General features: G+C 43.3%; 1 protein-coding gene across 1 annotated transcript; it reads left to right on the top strand.

Moving 5' to 3' along the window:
* The first annotated feature begins 480 nt into the window (after positions 1 to 480).
* Positions 481 to 7,753, top strand: DYNLT3 (dynein light chain Tctex-type 3). The gene is made up of 5 exons (XM_061999977.1): positions 481 to 842; positions 2,070 to 2,111; positions 3,300 to 3,423; positions 4,389 to 4,466; positions 5,531 to 7,753. The coding sequence occupies exons 1-5, from the start codon at positions 813 to 815 to the stop codon at positions 5,605 to 5,607; spliced, it is 351 nt and encodes a 116-aa protein (XP_061855961.1). The 5' UTR covers positions 481 to 812; the 3' UTR covers positions 5,608 to 7,753.
* The last annotated feature ends 9,749 nt before the right edge of the window (positions 7,754 to 17,502 follow it).

Raw genomic sequence — 17,502 nt, 5'->3', positions numbered from 1 at the left:
CAGGGGGAAAATCTGCACAAGACCTTCCCACCAAATCAAAAACAAACAAAACACCATTTGTAAATTCTGCACTATTTTGTACCAGGTGTCTTTCCTGTTTCCCTGGCAACTTCAGAGAGAGATAAAAGATCCGATGATACAAAATTTTTTTATTGTGTCAAATAAAACGTGGCATCAATTATTTATAATAAAGCGGAATCAAAAGAACATGAAGTTGCAATTTGCCATTATTAAAACCTAAAGGCAGCTTTGTGTCAGACAAGGGTGGAAGGCAGAAAAGGGGGGTGGCGGGGGTACTCCTGCTACTACATGAATTATATATGTGCAGCAAAGGGCACATTTACAGCAATGGAGTGACAAATAAACATTTCACCGTTGTCATGAGGGGCTGTACCCACCAGGTCGCAGCACTTGGCGCTGGGTCGCCCCGGCCCTGCCAAGAGCTGGCAGCGGCCGCGGGAGGCGGCATCGCCCGCCGGCGGGGAAGCGGGAGCGGCCCCGGCACGGGAGCGGGCGCACGGCCACACCAGTCCTGTGCCTCTCGGGGTTACTGGCGGCCTGACAGGGCTTCGGCGGCAGGCGGTCACTCTTTTCGGCTCGGTTCGGTTCAGCACGTCCGGCTTTCCCGGGGTGACCCGAGCTCCTTCACTCTCCTCTCCGTAAGGTACAGCCGATGGGCGGCCCGGAGACCCACCCGGCCACTGCCGCAGGAGGCCCCGCCCGACCCGACCTGGCCCGGCCCGGCCCGACGGAGGCGGAGCTGCGCAGGACTCGCAGCCGCCGCCGGAACAGCCGCCGCCCGCGCCGGGGCCATGGAGGAGTTTCACCCTCGTAATGACGAGGTAGGGGCTGCCGCCCTCCGATGGGGCATGGGGCTGTGCCCGAGACCCTCCGCTGGCTAGCAGCCGGGCCCCGTGCTGCCTCTGCCGCGCCGGAGGGAACCGGCCGGGGGCTCGGTGGGGGGCAGGCAGCGCTGCCGAGGCCCTGGCCGGGCCGATTGCAGGTTGTAGCTGTACGGGTGGGCAGTTCGGGGGGACCACCGGCTCCTCGCCCTTTAGGCAACCCCCACGCCGGGGCGGCAGCCGGCGGGCCGCCGCAAGGCGGGACGAGCCGTCCAGGACTCGGCCCAGCCCACTGCCTGCTGCGAGGGGCTTCAGGGGGCCCGTGCTGGCTGTAGGGGCCAAAAGTTCCTGCAGGGGCGAGCGCAAGCGGTGTGTGGGGGTGCCGCCGCCCGCTGTGGAGCTGTCAGACTGCGGCCATTTTTCTTGTATTACTCCTGCGAGAAAACAACCCAGAAGGGCTGGGCCCGGTCAGCGCCGCAGGCTGATCACCGCCAGCCAGGACCCGGGAGACGTGCCCTCCCCAGGCGGCCTTACTTCGGGTCTCTAGCATCCAGTTTTCACTTAAGTAAACTCGTAGAAACACTACTGCCCTTGAGGTTTCTCTCCGTGCCTAAGCGTTTTGAAATCGAGGGGTGTGAAGGGGTGGACGGTGCAATGGCACACGCTGCCTCTCATTTGGAAGCCAAGCTGAACGCTGGTGAGGGGGATTGAGCAGTAAACAGGAGGCATTAAAGAGTGCCATTTTTCTCTCTGCTCAGAAACGTAGCTTGAGTAAGCTCATGACTATGGAAACCAGTAATTTTAATATTAGGGTTGCAAAACCTTGTGTTACCATTTGGCAGCAAGGTGTAATCCATGAATGAGTTAGTCTAGTCCCTGATTCCAGTAAAAACCTGGGTTAAGACTCAGAGGAAAAGTTTTGCCATTTAGCTTCTTGTCTTGGAGAGTGTTCTTGCAACAAGCATAGACAGTGTTGGAATTTAATCATCACAGGAAGTGAAAATTAAACCTATTTCAAGCTCATTGCGGTCCGAGCTTTTTGGACCTGCTAGCAAAACAATACTACATAACGTACGTGTGGTGCTGGGGGAAGAAAAGTAAGATTTTAGAGTTATACTAACACACTACACAATGCACAAGGGCTGGTGATTACGTGTTACTTACACTAAACCTGCATCATGTATTTACTTTTCTATCGGAAGTAATGAGAATTAATTTTTATTACAGATGATCTTCAATGCAGATGAGGCCCACAATATAGTTAAGGAGGTAGGTTTTATGTAACAGCTGTATTTCAAAGAGATTGTTTACCTCACCTTGTGCTATCGTGAAAGCAGTTACTTTCATTGACCGTCTCATATAAATTCAGTCTTCTATGGAAGTATTATTTATATCAAATAAAGATGGGCTTTCATGTGAGCTGCTTTAAGTTTCATCTAGTTGCTGTGTTCAACTGCTGAAAAGAGAAGGTAGATGAAGAGAAGAATTCAGATTACAGTAGAAAAATGAGGGGCAGCAGTCACAAGTTGTAAAGGAAATGCTCTCCAGTTTTATTCCTCCCCCTCACATTTTATCCTCCTGTAGAGTAGTTAATCACTAGAGAGGTTGCAGGTAGAGCTTAAGGAGTCTCCATCCTTATAGATTTTTAAAACTCAACTGGACAAGGCCTTGAGCAACATGAGCAAACTTGGAAGTTAGCCTTGGTTTGAGCAAGAGGCTGCACTGCATGAGCTTGTTATTCTAGTGATGCCTTTGAAAACAATTTTTAAACAAAAAGAGCAATCTGAAAGTGAGTAGTCTGATGGTCTAAACTTAAATACCTAGTAACGGGAAAGTGGTTAATGGAGAGCTGATGGCATACAGATGCTGTCAGGTTTGGCAGGGAAATATGGCTCTGAGAAAGAAGTTCCTAGAGGGGTTCTGCAGATCCTTTCCCACCTGCCCTGACATGAAGGGAAAGGGCCACGCTTTTAGAACTGCACCAGTACAAACCAGCAAGCTCTAGGATGTCAGATAATTTATAATTCAACCCTTTATATGACGTCCCTGCCTTGACAGGCCAAATACAGTATGACAGATTCTCCAGACACTGGGAGTAAAGCCAAGTGTTTCTACCTCTGATTGAAAGCTTAATCAGAGCTGAGAAGCTCTAGCACTGGGTACATTTCCAGAAGGACCAGAATTCCATAGGGAATTGGCTAAGATCTACAAGAAATGTGTAGTCAGAGCCTCATTTTTTTCTCCATGTATTAATGTGATAAATATGTACTAAAAATAAGTTTCCAAGAAGGCTCTATGTACTTCCCATTCACCAACTGATACTTGATGAGCTCAAGTTATTTAAAGTAATGTAATTGCCAGATAAAAGTTCTCAGGTCTTTCTGAGATGTGAGATGTTTAAACCTCTACATTTTGAAGTATATTTGCTGTAACTTTTTTTTTCCCCCTCTCTTTTAGTGCATAGAAAGTGTTCTAGGTAAGGCAGATTACAATCACAACAAAGTCAACCAGTGGACTGCTGCTATAGTAGAACAGTCACTGACACATCTGGTAAAACTCGGAAAAACATACAAGTACATCGGTAGGTACAAGCAATCATACTTTTGACATAGTCACAGTAAATAATAGCTGAAAGGTTCATTTGAATGCAGTGCTATGTTCAACAGAAAGTTTTAAACTGTCAGGAAAGCAGAGAAGATACCAGAACTCTACTGTTACATACGGTTTTAGTAATACCTGTGGAACTTTCACCTAGGCTAAGCATGCTAAGAACACTTGGCACAGAAGATGACATGTTACGCAGTCTTTCCTGTTAAAAGAACCTCAAAACAATTATATCAAATTGCTGGTAACAGTTCAGGAAATAATTGCTTATCTTAAGTAAACTTTTCAGTAGGATCAAGCTTCCTCTAAATATAGACATCAGAAAGACTTTTGTCCTGTATACTAAGTCATACTCTGTTATAGTTATACACATATCTGTGGAAGGGAAATGGCAGTAAGCTGAAGTTTAACCCATTTTTGGTCCTTTTGTGAAGTGTTGATGCAATAGCAAGTGTTTGCACTCTGTTCTGTTTTGAAATTATTGGATTCAGATTGTCCCTGGCTTTATGGCTGTTTCAGGTTAGTCTAGGCATGCTGCGTGTTACTAGAGAGTGGTTTAAGAGAGCAGCCAGCCAGAACTTTTGGGAGACAACTCTCATCAAGTATGATTTCTGCTGTACCTGTGAGGACAGCAGCTGCAATCCCTTTCGGAAGTGCACATGATACAAGCCATATCTAAGCAGTTTAAAAGATAAAACTCATAATCTGATTAGCAAGCATTTTGTTAAAGCAGTTGTCTTTATGTAAGTAAAAATAATCATGAATTCCAAGTTCTTGAGGATAATACTGAGGGCGAGGGGGTTCTCAAAACCAGTTTTGACTTGGCCAAATGCCACCTGCAGCCATTAGAAAACGTAATGCAAGCTTGAGTTCAGAAGCACTGAATGGTTCAACTCTTCTGCTTAACAATTAATTCCTTGATTTTTTGTCTGTATCCTGCAGTAACCTGCGCAGTGATGCAGAGGAGTGGAGCTGGTCTTCACACAGCAAGCTCTTGCTTCTGGGATACCACAACTGATGGTAAGTTCCCTCACTCAAACAAAAAACAATTGTAGTAAGAGAAATGTTACTTAGTTGTGATAGGTTGACATTTTTAAAGAGTGGCTTCTGGGATTAGGTGCTTGTTTACATTCTCATCAGAAATATTTTATTAGCAGTCAGGGCTTGCATTAAGAGCGATTGCTTTGTAAAGGATGAGAAACAGGAGTAGAAGTGCTTTCGTTCTGAAGCAAGAGTCAAAATATTTAATCCTTGTCAGTAATCACAGATAAGTTGAAGAGGCAGTAAAGTGTTGCTTGCATTAAATGCAAGTGGGTAGTCCTAAACATATCTGCCAGTCTGCCATAGGGAGACAGCACTACTTTGGAAGAAGACAGAACTTGGTAAAAAATAGAAATAGTTTGACTAAAAGTATGGGTTTCTGTTGCTTAACTGTCATCCAGGCTTTGGTTATATTTTATTGCTTCTAAATTAGTTCTGAATGCACTTTTTTCCAGGTTCAAATTATCACAGGGAAGCAAGATGAAAATAATCTTGTGTCTGTCTCAGACTCAGAAAGGTCTTTTTAGAAGAGAATCAAAATTTAATTTTAAAGAAGAGAGGGCAGCAGAAAGTCAACCTAGTTAAAAAAAAAACCATGAAGTAAATGAGTACAATTCAATCTTCTCATTTCTGTGGTTTGTAAGGCCTTGATACATTGATATAATGGAAGAGAAACAACTACAGAAAGTAAATGCACTAGAGTATATTTGATCCAGTCTTTTTTCTGATTTCTTGTGTGATCATCTCGCCAATTTCAGGATGAGATTTTCAAGGATTTTTGCAAGTCCAGCTTTGAAAAACAAGTGCTGAAATAGTGTTTGCCTGGAAACTCTTAGGCATACTAGGCTCATGTGAGGTAGCAAACAATGCACAAATTAGTGAAAATGTGTAAATGTCTGTTGATAGCCAAGATGATGTGATAGTACTTACCTTAAATCACAGCTGAATAATTAATACTAATTGGATGTAATCTACACTGCGATGCAAGTGACTGGAGTAAAGATGCTGGAATTCTGGTTTTATGTTCTAATAATCTCTTCTAGGAACCTGCACAGTGAGATGGGAGAACCGAACGATGAACTGCATTGTCAATGTGTTTGCTGTTGCTATTATCCTGTAGCTGACTGGAAGATAAATATAAGCAACACCGAAGCCTTTAAAAAAAAATATAATCATCCAAACACATGGCTAAATATTTCAAACCATTATTTGTTTTTGTATGAGGAACATACATCCAGAAGTTCTCTACAGAGAGCATACAGTCGAAGCCAGTTCTCATAGATTAATTATCTGAAAGCTAGCAAAAAAATTTATATATATATATATCTATCTAAAGAGCGTTTTAGTAATATAAATATTCAGAAGTATGTTAATGAGAAGATACCACAAAGATCAGTACCATTTATCTCAGAGCTACTTTATTCAAGAAGAACAAACCACATCAAATCAAAGGAAAGGTCAAAGGGCAAGCAAGACCTCTCAGGATTGTGGTGCATTTGGGAACAAATTATGGACACAATTATGGAGTGGATATACTGTAAACAATACCGGTGCTTCATGTTTGATTAAACAAAGCTAACTGTCACACTGAATGCTGGTGCTTGTGATATTGCATGAGCATCATATTTTGGTCAAATCTGAACATTTACATGGAAATGATATCCAGTTGAGCTTTTCCCCTGGAGGCAGAGGATGACCTCTCTGGGACAAAGGTGAAAAATACCTGGTATTCCTAGCAGAATTCTGATTTATCTTCAGGATGCAGAACATAATATTTCATTCAGGGAAATATGCTGGGGATCAGATGTCAGCCCTTAATTCATAGTTGATCAATGTGAAAACGTTCTGAAGGTACTTAAATTTGATTTTATTCCACAACTGTGACAAGCACTTTATTGATCCCTCATGCAGTAGCCAGGAACTAGGGCAGTAGGACTGGACTCGTGTTATTCCAGGTAGGATTAAAGTGTTTGGAGAGAAGGCACACACATTTCTAGAGGCTTTTGTTAGCTTTGAAAGCATTTATCTTAAAGCAACATATCTGTTCTTTATAGGAATGTTTCCTACATTCTCTTAAGTCTAGAATTGGATCTTAGTCCTAGAATACAGTTAAGTTTTGAGCACTAAGAATTCCCCTCCTGCAAAGATTTATGCAAGTTCTTAACTTTGCTCATCTGATGAGTCTTAAGACTTGAAATATTCCATGTGGAAAAAAAGCATTTGCACTCATGCAAGTATTTGCTGTATTGGGGCCTACATTTTTGTCGATTAATGCACAAATTCTATGACAAAGAGATGTATCAATACCAAAAATGCCTAAATGATTGCTGCCACTAAGTGGCAGCTACATTAAGTTGTTTTCTCAGATGCTGCTTAGGGATAGCATTTTTTCCTTTATTACTGCATGTCTTTGGGAGAGACTACCTAACAGCTTTGGTGACTACCTAACAGCTACAGTAAAGCTATTGGAGATTTTAACAAATGAATATGAAAGCACTATTACACAGCATTGTTGGGGTTTGGTTTTTTTTTCAGACAACTAACAATTAGGGCACATAGCAAGTGTCTTGTACAAGGAACAAAGTAAAACCCATTTCATTGCTTAAATTGTGTATAGACATAGCTAGTATGAGACTGCCGAGGGGAGGAGTGTACGTGTAGTTCACAGTACCGTTCAAAACCTTGTGCTTTGCATACAAATAGAGTTTCACTTTAGGTAAAAGTGCAAGTAAAATGAATACTGTAAGACTGCATTTGCCTAGCAGGCAAGTGTAGTGTGAAGATGTGTGTGTATATATGTTGTACTGACCTTCAAATGTATAAAGATTTAACATTATTTGGGTTAGGACAGCAATGATGGAACTAGGTGCCAGCATCCAAGAGCTGAGTCATGCAACTGACAAACATGCAAGTAGTTTCACTGATATTTGGGATTGTGCAAAGGTGAAAAAAAATTAGTGGGGTAGCAAATGGAAAAAGACTTGGTACAATTGATACCATTAAGAAGTGGATGAGTAAAAATAGCTGTGACTGTTATACCCCTGTAATCAACATTTGAGTGCCATGGTCAGAAGAAATATTCCAAGCAGACATTTGTAATGTCATTTGGGATTTTTTTTGCTTTACTTGAAATCGAGATGTACCGAGTAAGACTGTCAGTTTAATGAGGCTACTGCAAAAGAAGAAACCTAGAAAGTACTGCTTAATTATAAGACTGCTTCATTTTTTCTTTCTACCAAAAAAAATAAAGTTTTGCCTTAGTTGTATTTTTGTCTCATGTTCTTGATTGATATAATAGGAGCTGAGAAAAATAGTTCTCTTACTTTCCTTCATTTGTACACAATAGTGAGAAGTTGGGACATTTATTGAAGTTGTGTATGCATTTTAGAGATAAGACCTTGTCAAAGGCTAGTTTCCAGACTTAGCCTAATTTCTTATACCTCTTGTCTACCCAGACATCTTACTGCTTGTCTTGATGATACAAATTAAAGGGTTTGTTGCTCCAGAAAGATTATTATAAAATGCTGGGGAAATACTTTCATTTTGCATCATATCCCAGTGAATTTACTTCTTTTCCATCTTTTTTTTCCCCCATCCTCTGGGTACAAACATCCAGTTACATTTTGCGTAACTCAAAGGCTGACCACCACCTCTCGCTTTTCCAAGTAGTGGGTTTTTTTCCAAGGATAAAACTATGAATTGCAGAGTATGAAAACCCACAGGAACATTTCAATAGTATTTTCTATCAATGTAATGTTTTCTTAGTTGTTGCAATCAGGGGGATGAGTTATTGCTAACAGTGGGGACCTTATTAATGAGACAGAAGAGTTTGCATTGGTAGAGCCCATATATATGGAGCTACATCTTCCTAGATGTAAATTTGTGACAAAAGACATCTGTTATTCTTCCCATGCAGATTTTGTGAAACAGAAAAGTGTGAAAAAGGAAGGAGATTCATTATTTTCCTTTTCATTGCCTGCCAAATGTCTGTCAGTAACTTTTTATTTTTCTGATGACTGTCTTCCCATTATACTCGATCAATGAAACAAGTAGAAACACTGGTATGTTCAATTTAGATTCATGCAATCTGAGGCACTTCACAGAAGCCACTGAAATCCCAGCTTGTAGGTAGCCTGTTGGACATAAATGTCACAAAATCACAGAATCTTAAGGGTTGGAAGGGACCTCAAAAGATCATCTAGCCCAAGCAGTATTTTAAATACACAATAAAAGAGAGAACCTTAACTACTGGTAGCCTATATGCATTAGTACAGTAGCTGCCACATAGAGAAAATAGGGTTTTGTTCTATTAGAGACGGCAGATCCTTCAAGGAGGAGTGCAGCAGACCCTGTCATGAACATAATTTCTATGATTATTGGGATATGCCTTGCTGCCTCCTGTACAGTCTGACCAGGTGGTTTTATTCTCATTTAAATTGGAGAGGGATTTTTTAGCACAGTCACAGTGTGACACAAGCGCAGAGCCAGATGACACCCTCTGTCAGAATATCCCGGGCCAGGAAGTTTTGCCTGTGCACCTGCAGGACATTTCCAGCTTGAAGCCAGCATCAGTTTGTCTCTGGGAGTGTCTCAGCTCAGATGTGGCATGCTGTAAATGCAACAGTAAACTCAGTTGCAAAGTGGCTCCAAAGCTGTGCGGTCATATCTACATTGCGTTGCGCATGAGTTGCTGTAACCCTTCGGGTCTATGGCAGGTAAGAGGTGTGTGGATGTGGGCTTGTAGGTGGGAGTGGTTTCTGTCTTCATCTCACAATGGAAGGAAAGCTGCAGCCAAATGCTGCAAGTCCACTGAGGGAGATTTTTCAACTCCCATGAGTTTAAATCACTACCAGGTACCTAGAGGTTTTAGCTCACATGTTCCATCAAGCATCTGTTTTCAAACACAGGAAACACACTGTGACAGCAGCTTGCTTTGTTACATAAAAGTTTTCTGAAAAGGAACAGAGTAGGGCTAGAGTGACAGCTACAAACACCGTTGTCACTCCCATCCCACCATCTGATCTAAAATGACTTGCAAAGGAGAATCAGGATTACAGAAACACGTCACTGGTGTTTGTGTCAGACGCTTACCCTTACACACAAAGAAGCTTCCAGGGCCACATAGCGCCAAGTGCATGAAGGAAAAGAGAGAGAAAGACAAGTTTTGTGATGACACTACCACTTTAAATAGATGGCTTTACCCTATCTGTAAGTTAATTGCAGAGTTTGTAATCTGTACTTAAGTGTTGTCACAGTATGGAGACCACAGTGTCCAGAATCCAAGCCATTTAAATCCCCCATCCACAGGAAGACGGACCAGCTATCTCAGTTGCAAGGAACTCAAACTTCTTTCTAATCAGCAGGTTCTCCTCCTCATAGGCCTATACTTTATACAACTAGAATAATTTCTGAACAGCACCTCCCAAATCAGAAACATTGTCATGTCTGCAAAGCCCCCCGTAATATTTGTAAACACCTTAGGAAGAAATTAAACATTCTCTGCTATCTGTTCTTGTAGAGTTTACTGAAGTTTTTTGAGACAACTTTTATTCAGTGCTTGTTCATGATCACCTGGGTAAAATTAAAGGTTGAGGGAAAGGGGAATGAGGGAAATGAGTTCCTTGTTTGACAAAAAGAAATGTGATCTTTCTGTATGTAACTCTTAATGTGCAGACACACACATACATATACATAACTATGTTCATCCCTTTTATTTGTCCATTTCCCTAACAATTTTGAGTCATCCATAGGTAATTTTGTTCATTTAGAATTTACTCTCATTGCTTATTTCAACTTTAGCAATGTCTAGGTATGGGAACAAGGCTTCCAATGGAATCCATACAAACAAATATCCTGTCCAGGGATAATACAATTTAGCATTGAGATAGTAGTCAGCAGAAGTGAGAGGGCTAGGTAACAGCAAGGCTATGGTTGCCTTTATTGGTACTGATAGCACTCTGCTTGAGGCAGTCAGGACTCTGTCCAATCTCAGGCAGTAGCTCTGGGAGCTTGTTTTCTGCGTGGGCTTCTACAATAGCCATTGGAACCGGTCTGACAAAATCACACAAGGATCTACTGCAGGGTTTTGAGTGATGTCATTTTTTAGTTTGACATGTCTTCAGAAATATGTAAGGACTCCCCAGATCAGTGCTGTAATAGCTATATAGCACTCATGCCTGAGTTGAACATTTTAGGAAATTAAACTGTAATCACAATTGTAGCTAGATAGTCTGCTAATGTTTGGATAAATGATATTTGCATGTTTCATGGCACTCATATAGGTCCCCCGGAGGGTTAACTGCCATGATTGTTTGTAGGGATCAACTTTACAAAAGCTGGCTTTGGAAGGGAAAAAATGGTAGTTTTAATTTAAGGTTTTGATCTGGATCTACTGAGGCTTAGGAAATCAGTGCTGAGACCTGCCGAGCTCATTTCTTTGTACTGTTGCTTTGACATCTTAAGCAATTTATGCAGTTGTCTTGGGGTGGGGGTTTTTTGTGCAAAATGTTGTCTTTGAGTGTCAAACACGTTTTCCACCATGAATTGCTCCACATGAAGCAAACACAAACCTCTTGGAGCATGCAGTTCTGCCGCTGCTGAGTGGGATCTAGCAAGCTCCCATGCCACCTAACTCATCTGGGCAACACAGATGTGGCAAGTGGGCTTTAGCCGAGGCCAGACATGCCATGACACTGCTGGATTTTGAGTGTTTATTGTGAGCTGCCACCGCACATCCACTTGCCAGCTACAGCAGCTTCGTGGTAGTCCGTTCAGAGCTGGTGAGAGCTGGTGAGAGCTCGAGGACCCACTCAGCTGCCCACACCTTCGTATCTGAAGGGCAGCACAGCCACATCGGCCGCCGGTATTCGGGATTTGGGGAGCCCTCATCTGCCTCGCTGAGGCCCTAACACTCCTCCGGGCGCCGCAGGGCCGAGGCGGAGTGGAGGGCCGGAGCCGGCAGCAGGTGGCGCCGCGGGAGAATGCACTCGAGCTCGGGCTCCCGTGACGGGACGAGCTCCCCGAGCCCCGCCGGCCTCGGCAAACGCGCAGCCGCCGGGCCTGAGGGGAGCCGTCCCGCGGGGCAGAGGGCCCGCCTGGGTCAGCGCGGCCTGGCGGTGGCTCAGGGACCATGGGCAGGGCCTAGGGCCAAGCGGCCGAAACTCCTCTGGGTTCCTCGGCCGACCGGTAACGGCCCGGGCGCCTCCGCCGCGGAGGAAAGAGAGGGCCGGCTGCGCCGTGGCAAAGGGCCCGGCGTACCGGACAGACAACTGCTCCCCGCATGAGCACCCTCCGCACGCCTGCGTTTCACTGCCCCCATTTACAGTGCTCGGCGCTTCCCTGCCCGCAGGGGCTGGTTGGTGGCGGCTGCCAACAGTCTCCGCTGGCAGAGACCTCGGTGCCGCGCTGGTCAGAGAGGATCGTGAAAAGGAGAGATGGTGGGAGGGAGAGCAGTCAAGCACAGTCACTGGCGTGGGGAGCAGCCGCGGTGGAAATACCGCAACTGTGGTAGTAATATCACATAACAGTAATTTTCTTACAACACAGTCTGGGGCAGTTACGGTTATGCCATTCCTCTTGAAACGCGTGTTTGCTGTGAAATTGTCTTAGCCTTCAGGAAACGAGACTGCAAACTGTTTCGCTGCTAGCCAGCAGCCCCAGGACGCTCTGCTTACTTCCCTGCCGGGAATTTGGGAGTTAAGGCAGCGGTAGCAGCTGCGAGCTGGGTATGCAATAAATCACCCACCCGTTTCTGACCTTGGCTATTTTTGTATTCGCTGTTGAGCCTCATAAAAGTAAGCGTTTTTTGTACACGTGCTTAACTGTATATATGGCATACTTTTAACTTGAGTGTTTCTATTGTTAAAAATACTTCCTCTTGAGACACCAGACTGCCGTTCATGTATTAGACTGCAACAGTAGTCTTTTCTATTGATACGGAACAGGTGTTTTGGAATTAAAAATAGAGTGGGGTTATATATTGCAGTCCTCCTTCTTTCAAGGGGCTGTACCATCTTGAAAACAATTTGCATAATCTTTTCACTTCTACATGCCAAACTAAAAATGGAGAAAAGCAAAGAAGAGAGGCAGTGTGAAAGGGCATGGAAAACACCAACACCCGAAACAGAAACTTCAGAAGCAATGGAGAGCTCTCGATTTATTTTTTTATTTTCCACACAGGTAAATGATTTAAATGAGAGGCAAACTCCCACTTAAAAGAAAAACGCTGAAGGAGAGGTGATGTTACAAAACCTGGTCTCTCTCTCTCCCTTTCCAGTAATCTGCTTGTTCTCTCAGCTCATATGTAATCTCTTTAGGAAAACAGAATGAACAAATAAACCTTGGAAACCTGGCTTAAGAGTTGCTCAAACATTAGCTACAGGAATGTGTGATCCTGGTCCTCTGTAATAATAATAGTAGTAGTGTCATTAGTGTAATGATATTATTACTGTATCACCTAGAAGCACTAAGTTGAGAACGATGCCCTGCTATGCTAGATGTTATTGAAGCATAAAAGAAAAGCCCATCTACTGTCTGAAAGGTGTTCCATTTGTGAAGAGAAAACTGCAATGGATGGACACAGACAATCCTAAGAATCGAAAAAAGGGATATTGTTAGCCACCCCAAAACTAGAGAGGAGTTGGAGTCAACTGTTGTCTCAAGATGAGGATGGAGATGAGCATCTCTGAGGAAGGCTGTGGCTGTGCATGTTGGTGCTGACTCATATGTCAAGGGCAATGACAACAGAGGGCTAGGGATCTGTCTACTTAGAAACTTTAGTCTGAGCATTCTGAGAGTCAAGTTAGAAGTCAGACAAGAGAAGGCTTACTTTGACAACATCAACAATTGTATAAAATACTTTTTCAGTTATAGATAGAAGAGAAGGAGGGCTGGTAGTTATATTATCAAGAAATTGTTTTGATTAGTTTTTGAAAATATGAGAGTATTCATGAGTTGAGTGGAGAACAAGACAAACGAGTTGAAAGGTTCCCTTTGCAGCTTGTGTGGCATTTAGAAGATGGGCAAAGGCCAGTCCTGGGCAGCCTTTCCCAGTGACACTTTCCTCAACAGGAGTAACTACCTACTGGGCAGATAAGGCAGCGATGTGGTAGCTTACCCCAGCAGTATTTTCTCTGCTTGTGCAGTTACAGAATACAAAAGCTGTCCCCATTATAGCTGGCAAGGAACAGTGCTTTTATGCACTGGTAGAGGAAGAATGGAAAGGCCCAGCATCTTGAAACAAATTAAATGGCTGTGGGCATCCACTACATAAGGAGGGAACATCTGTTACTTCTAAATGGGAAGTGGCTATCTTAATGGTTTACAGCTTAGTCTTTGCAAATGACTTGAAAGTGACATGAGAACTTTCATAATTTTCTCAGGTTTGGGGCTAGTTTCTGATGATTACATAAATGCAAATGCACCTGTTAAGTTTTCCTAGTAGTAAGTTGCTTGTATCAATCTCTCTCTGACTAAGTCTGAGAAATGCAGACTTTTTTTTCTTTTTTTCCCAGTCTAATAGTTAGGAGATGCTGGCTTTTCTATTCAGCCTCACAAGCCAAGACTCTAATGACTCTCATCATCCCTCTCCTTGATTAATACAGTTTCCTTTCCACTGGCCTCAAGATCCTATTCCCAAATGTTGCTACAGAGACCTTATGTTTAATCGGTTGCTGGTACCTGTAACCTGCTAATTTATAATTAACCACCCCACCACCCTGGAAAGGAAGTAAGGCATATAAGTTCCTACAGAGGGGGTGAGTGTGTAAAGGGCTTAAATAGGATATTGTCTTCTTTCAGGTTGTTAACAAGGTACTCTGCCAGGTACTCTAAATATGCTAATGTATCAGCACTGTAATACAGTGCTGAGGCCAACACTCATCTCACCATGTTTATCCTGGAGGAGAGCTGCTATTCAGAGGTTGCTTGGGGAAAAGCTGCTGGTGTGCCCCAGGCAGTGATGTGCGGGCATAGGAACCTGCAGTCCTCAAATGATCATTCATTATGATGGCTCTTCAACAGTGGTACCAGCTGAACATCTGACAGATTAAGGCAAATAAAGGCATTGAGGCATTCATTAAATTACCAGCAGCAATGACTAATGGACACAAGCTGGAACACAGGAAGTTCCACTTGAACACAAGAGAAAATTTTGCTGTGCGGGTGAGGGAGCTGCCCAGGGAGGATGTGGAGTCTTGGGAGGTTTTCAAACCTGCCTCAACATATTGCTGTGGGACCTGATCTAGACGGATCTGCTTGAGCAGGGGGATTGGACTCGATGATCTCTATAGGTCCCTTCCAACCCCTACCATTCTGTGATTCTGTGGTTCCGTGACTGACTTGAGGCATGATTCCCTGGCTTTGCAACGTAGGCCCCAGAGGGTGTGAGATGGCAGGGAAAAAGCTCACTTCCAGCTGCAGCAATAACTGTGGCAGAGACTATTATCTTTAGAGGTTTCCTGTAAAGTAAATGCAAAGTAATATTGGGTAACTGGGTATCAGTTAGTCCTTGGTAAGCAATATTTCACTGCAACTTGTGTTGCTATCCTTTACACACTGTTATTATCATTATTTGTTTTGGCTTCTATCGTTAGGTCTTTGCTACTGAGTTCTTAATTTATGCACATGAGCTGGACAACAGGGATGGACAGTGATCCACATATTTACTTAACCATTTGCAGCTCTATTACAGTGAGGCATTTAATGCATTTCCAACAGATGAGAGGAACTTTAATAATTTTGGGACAGAAGGTAACTGCTGACAGGCTACAAGGCTCTTTTTCTGTCTCCTCAGGGAGACTGGCTCTATAAAGTGTTTCTCACAGTTGTTTTGTCAGCCTTTGCTCATTATTTCCTTGCTGCTGTCTGAACAAGGTTAAAGTCTCAGAGGGTTTGTGTGAATTTACCACTTGAAAACAGACTTGAGCCATCATCAGTTGTCACAGATGAAAGGCAGAGAGGAGGATAAAGCCACAGCAACAGCTGTCTTTAGTAGCTGTTTATGGGAACTTGACCAGCTTTGCATCATCCTGCAGGGATATTCACTTGTGCCCTGACTGCGTGAACTGCAGAGTGGAAACCCCTTTGGCCTGTGATGTTGGAGAATCTGTGATGTGAAACTGGACATTTGCTGTACAAAATGCCCTGCTACTGACACTGGTATTGACAACTGCATTTAGGGCTGTAGAGTGCAAAGAGATGATGGCAATTGCCTTGTCACAGTTCTTCCCTGTGCCATTTCTGCAGTGAAGAAAATTCCACTTGAATTTTCTCAGAGATTCAAAGAGAAGCCTTACAGCTGTGCAGACCCAGGACTTTTGCATGGTCCAGTATAACTCACAGGAGTGTAAAAAGACAAAACCAGCACAAGAAGCATCTACACCTTACTTCAAAGGTGACCTGAACAAGGATGTTTCTGCAATCCACTTTCCTGAAGACCAGAAAACTCATGGTAAATGGCATTTTCATATTTTCTGGTCTTAACACCAGTTGACCTATAAGTACAAAACAAAAGAAACCAAAGAGTTATTTGCAGGGCACTTTGTTTTGTGAATTCTTTCCAGATTTACAAAGCATCTGTTCCAAGAGAGAGAAGGCCTGACTCCTCCTTGGATGGTCTTTCCCTCCCTTCCTGTATGATAATACTCTGCAAAGTGGATAGGTATTTGGTGGGGGAAGCAAGTTCTTTGGCCATTTCCCTCATTTCTGAACAATGCAAATGAAATACAGAGTCAAATGCAAGTATGTTTTGCAGGATAAAAGCACATCATTTGGCTCACGCATGCTGAAATACTACAACAGAGCAGCTCAGAAATTTCCTTCACTATAGAATTTAAGTTAAAAATCGTTATGCAGGGGGAGAGAATATTACAGAAGGGGACTAAAGCAGTCTGTTTGGGCAGTGGAGAGGTGGCTATAGCCCAGGTCTACTTGTAGTGACAGGGGAGATTGCAGGTGAATCATTATATGAGACGCACACCGTAGTAGTTGGAGCTCTGAACGAAGCCCTCGTACCTCTCCCTGCACTTGCAGTGAGCACAAACACTTGCAAAAGTGGCAAAAAGATTGTGGGGGCTGGAGATCTCCAGTAAACTTGGAGAGATGGGGAGTGAGAAGGACAGGGTAAGTGAAGAGATGGCAGCAACAATTGGTAGATAAAGACAGAGTGAATTCGGTGGTAGCTGGGTGGGCAGAGATACACCAGTTAGGTAGGCAGAGGTGCAGCAGTGAATAGGGAGGGAAGGGAGTTAGCAGTGGTGCAGAACAGGGATGGAAAACAGTTGTAAGCAAGTCTCTCAACACTTTTCCACTCTACTGTAATTAATTTTGCTGGCAGTCTGTGTGTGGTGAATGTAAATGAGACCAGCAGGTTACTAAAGTCTGTATGAAATGCAAAACCAAGTGTGTGGTTGGTGACAAATAACTACTCTGGCTTGTGTCTGTGGGACTGACACTGCTGTACACAGTCAGGCATAAGGATCCTGATCCTGCCAACGTTTATAACTGCTAACATCTTAATGTATGCCCCTAACATCCTTTCAGCATATATACCTATGTGTCTGAGGTGTCAGAGCTTACACCTGGCTATGAATTGTTCAAAGAACTCACTGAAAGATGAAAAGATAGGAACAGTCAACATTAATTTGCTAAGAACACTCCAAACCAGAGCAGGATCCTGAGAAAAAGTACCATGAGACCCTAACATTCTTTCTTGTTTGTTCTAAGCTACTTTGTGTTTCACAGGCAGCTCTTTGTTTTTCTGTTTCTAATTGGGTTTAACCCACTGTTTGAAGACTGAAAGGCAGAAAGTCCCCACCCAGCAGAGAAAGTCTTACAAGACTGAAAAGAGGAAGACCTATTTTGCAACCAGGGTGGTTTCTCTTTGGGGCATGCATGACAAACAGTCAGACTAGCATTTTTATTGTAGATTAAAACTTAAGAAAATTCGTATTTCATTTGCCTGTGTGTGTATGTACCAGAGAAGGCCCAGCTCACCTGTAGCCTGCTGCTTCAGTCT

Source organism: Colius striatus, chromosome 1, assembly GCF_028858725.1.
Source record: "Colius striatus isolate bColStr4 chromosome 1, bColStr4.1.hap1, whole genome shotgun sequence".
In the NCBI taxonomy this organism is placed as follows: Eukaryota; Metazoa; Chordata; class Aves; order Coliiformes; family Coliidae; genus Colius; species Colius striatus.
This window is presented reverse-complemented; position numbering and strand designations above follow the sequence as displayed.

Coding starts and splice junctions, on each gene's coding strand:
- DYNLT3 (XM_061999977.1), top strand. CDS start 813: ATGGAGGAGTTTCACCCTCGTAATGACGAG. Junction 2,112..3,299: donor CCCACAATATAGTTAAGGAG/GTAGGTTTTATG, acceptor CCTCTCTTTTAG/TGCATAGAAAGTGTTCTAGG. Junction 3,424..4,388: donor AAAAACATACAAGTACATCG/GTAGGTACAAGC, acceptor TGTATCCTGCAG/TAACCTGCGCAGTGATGCAG.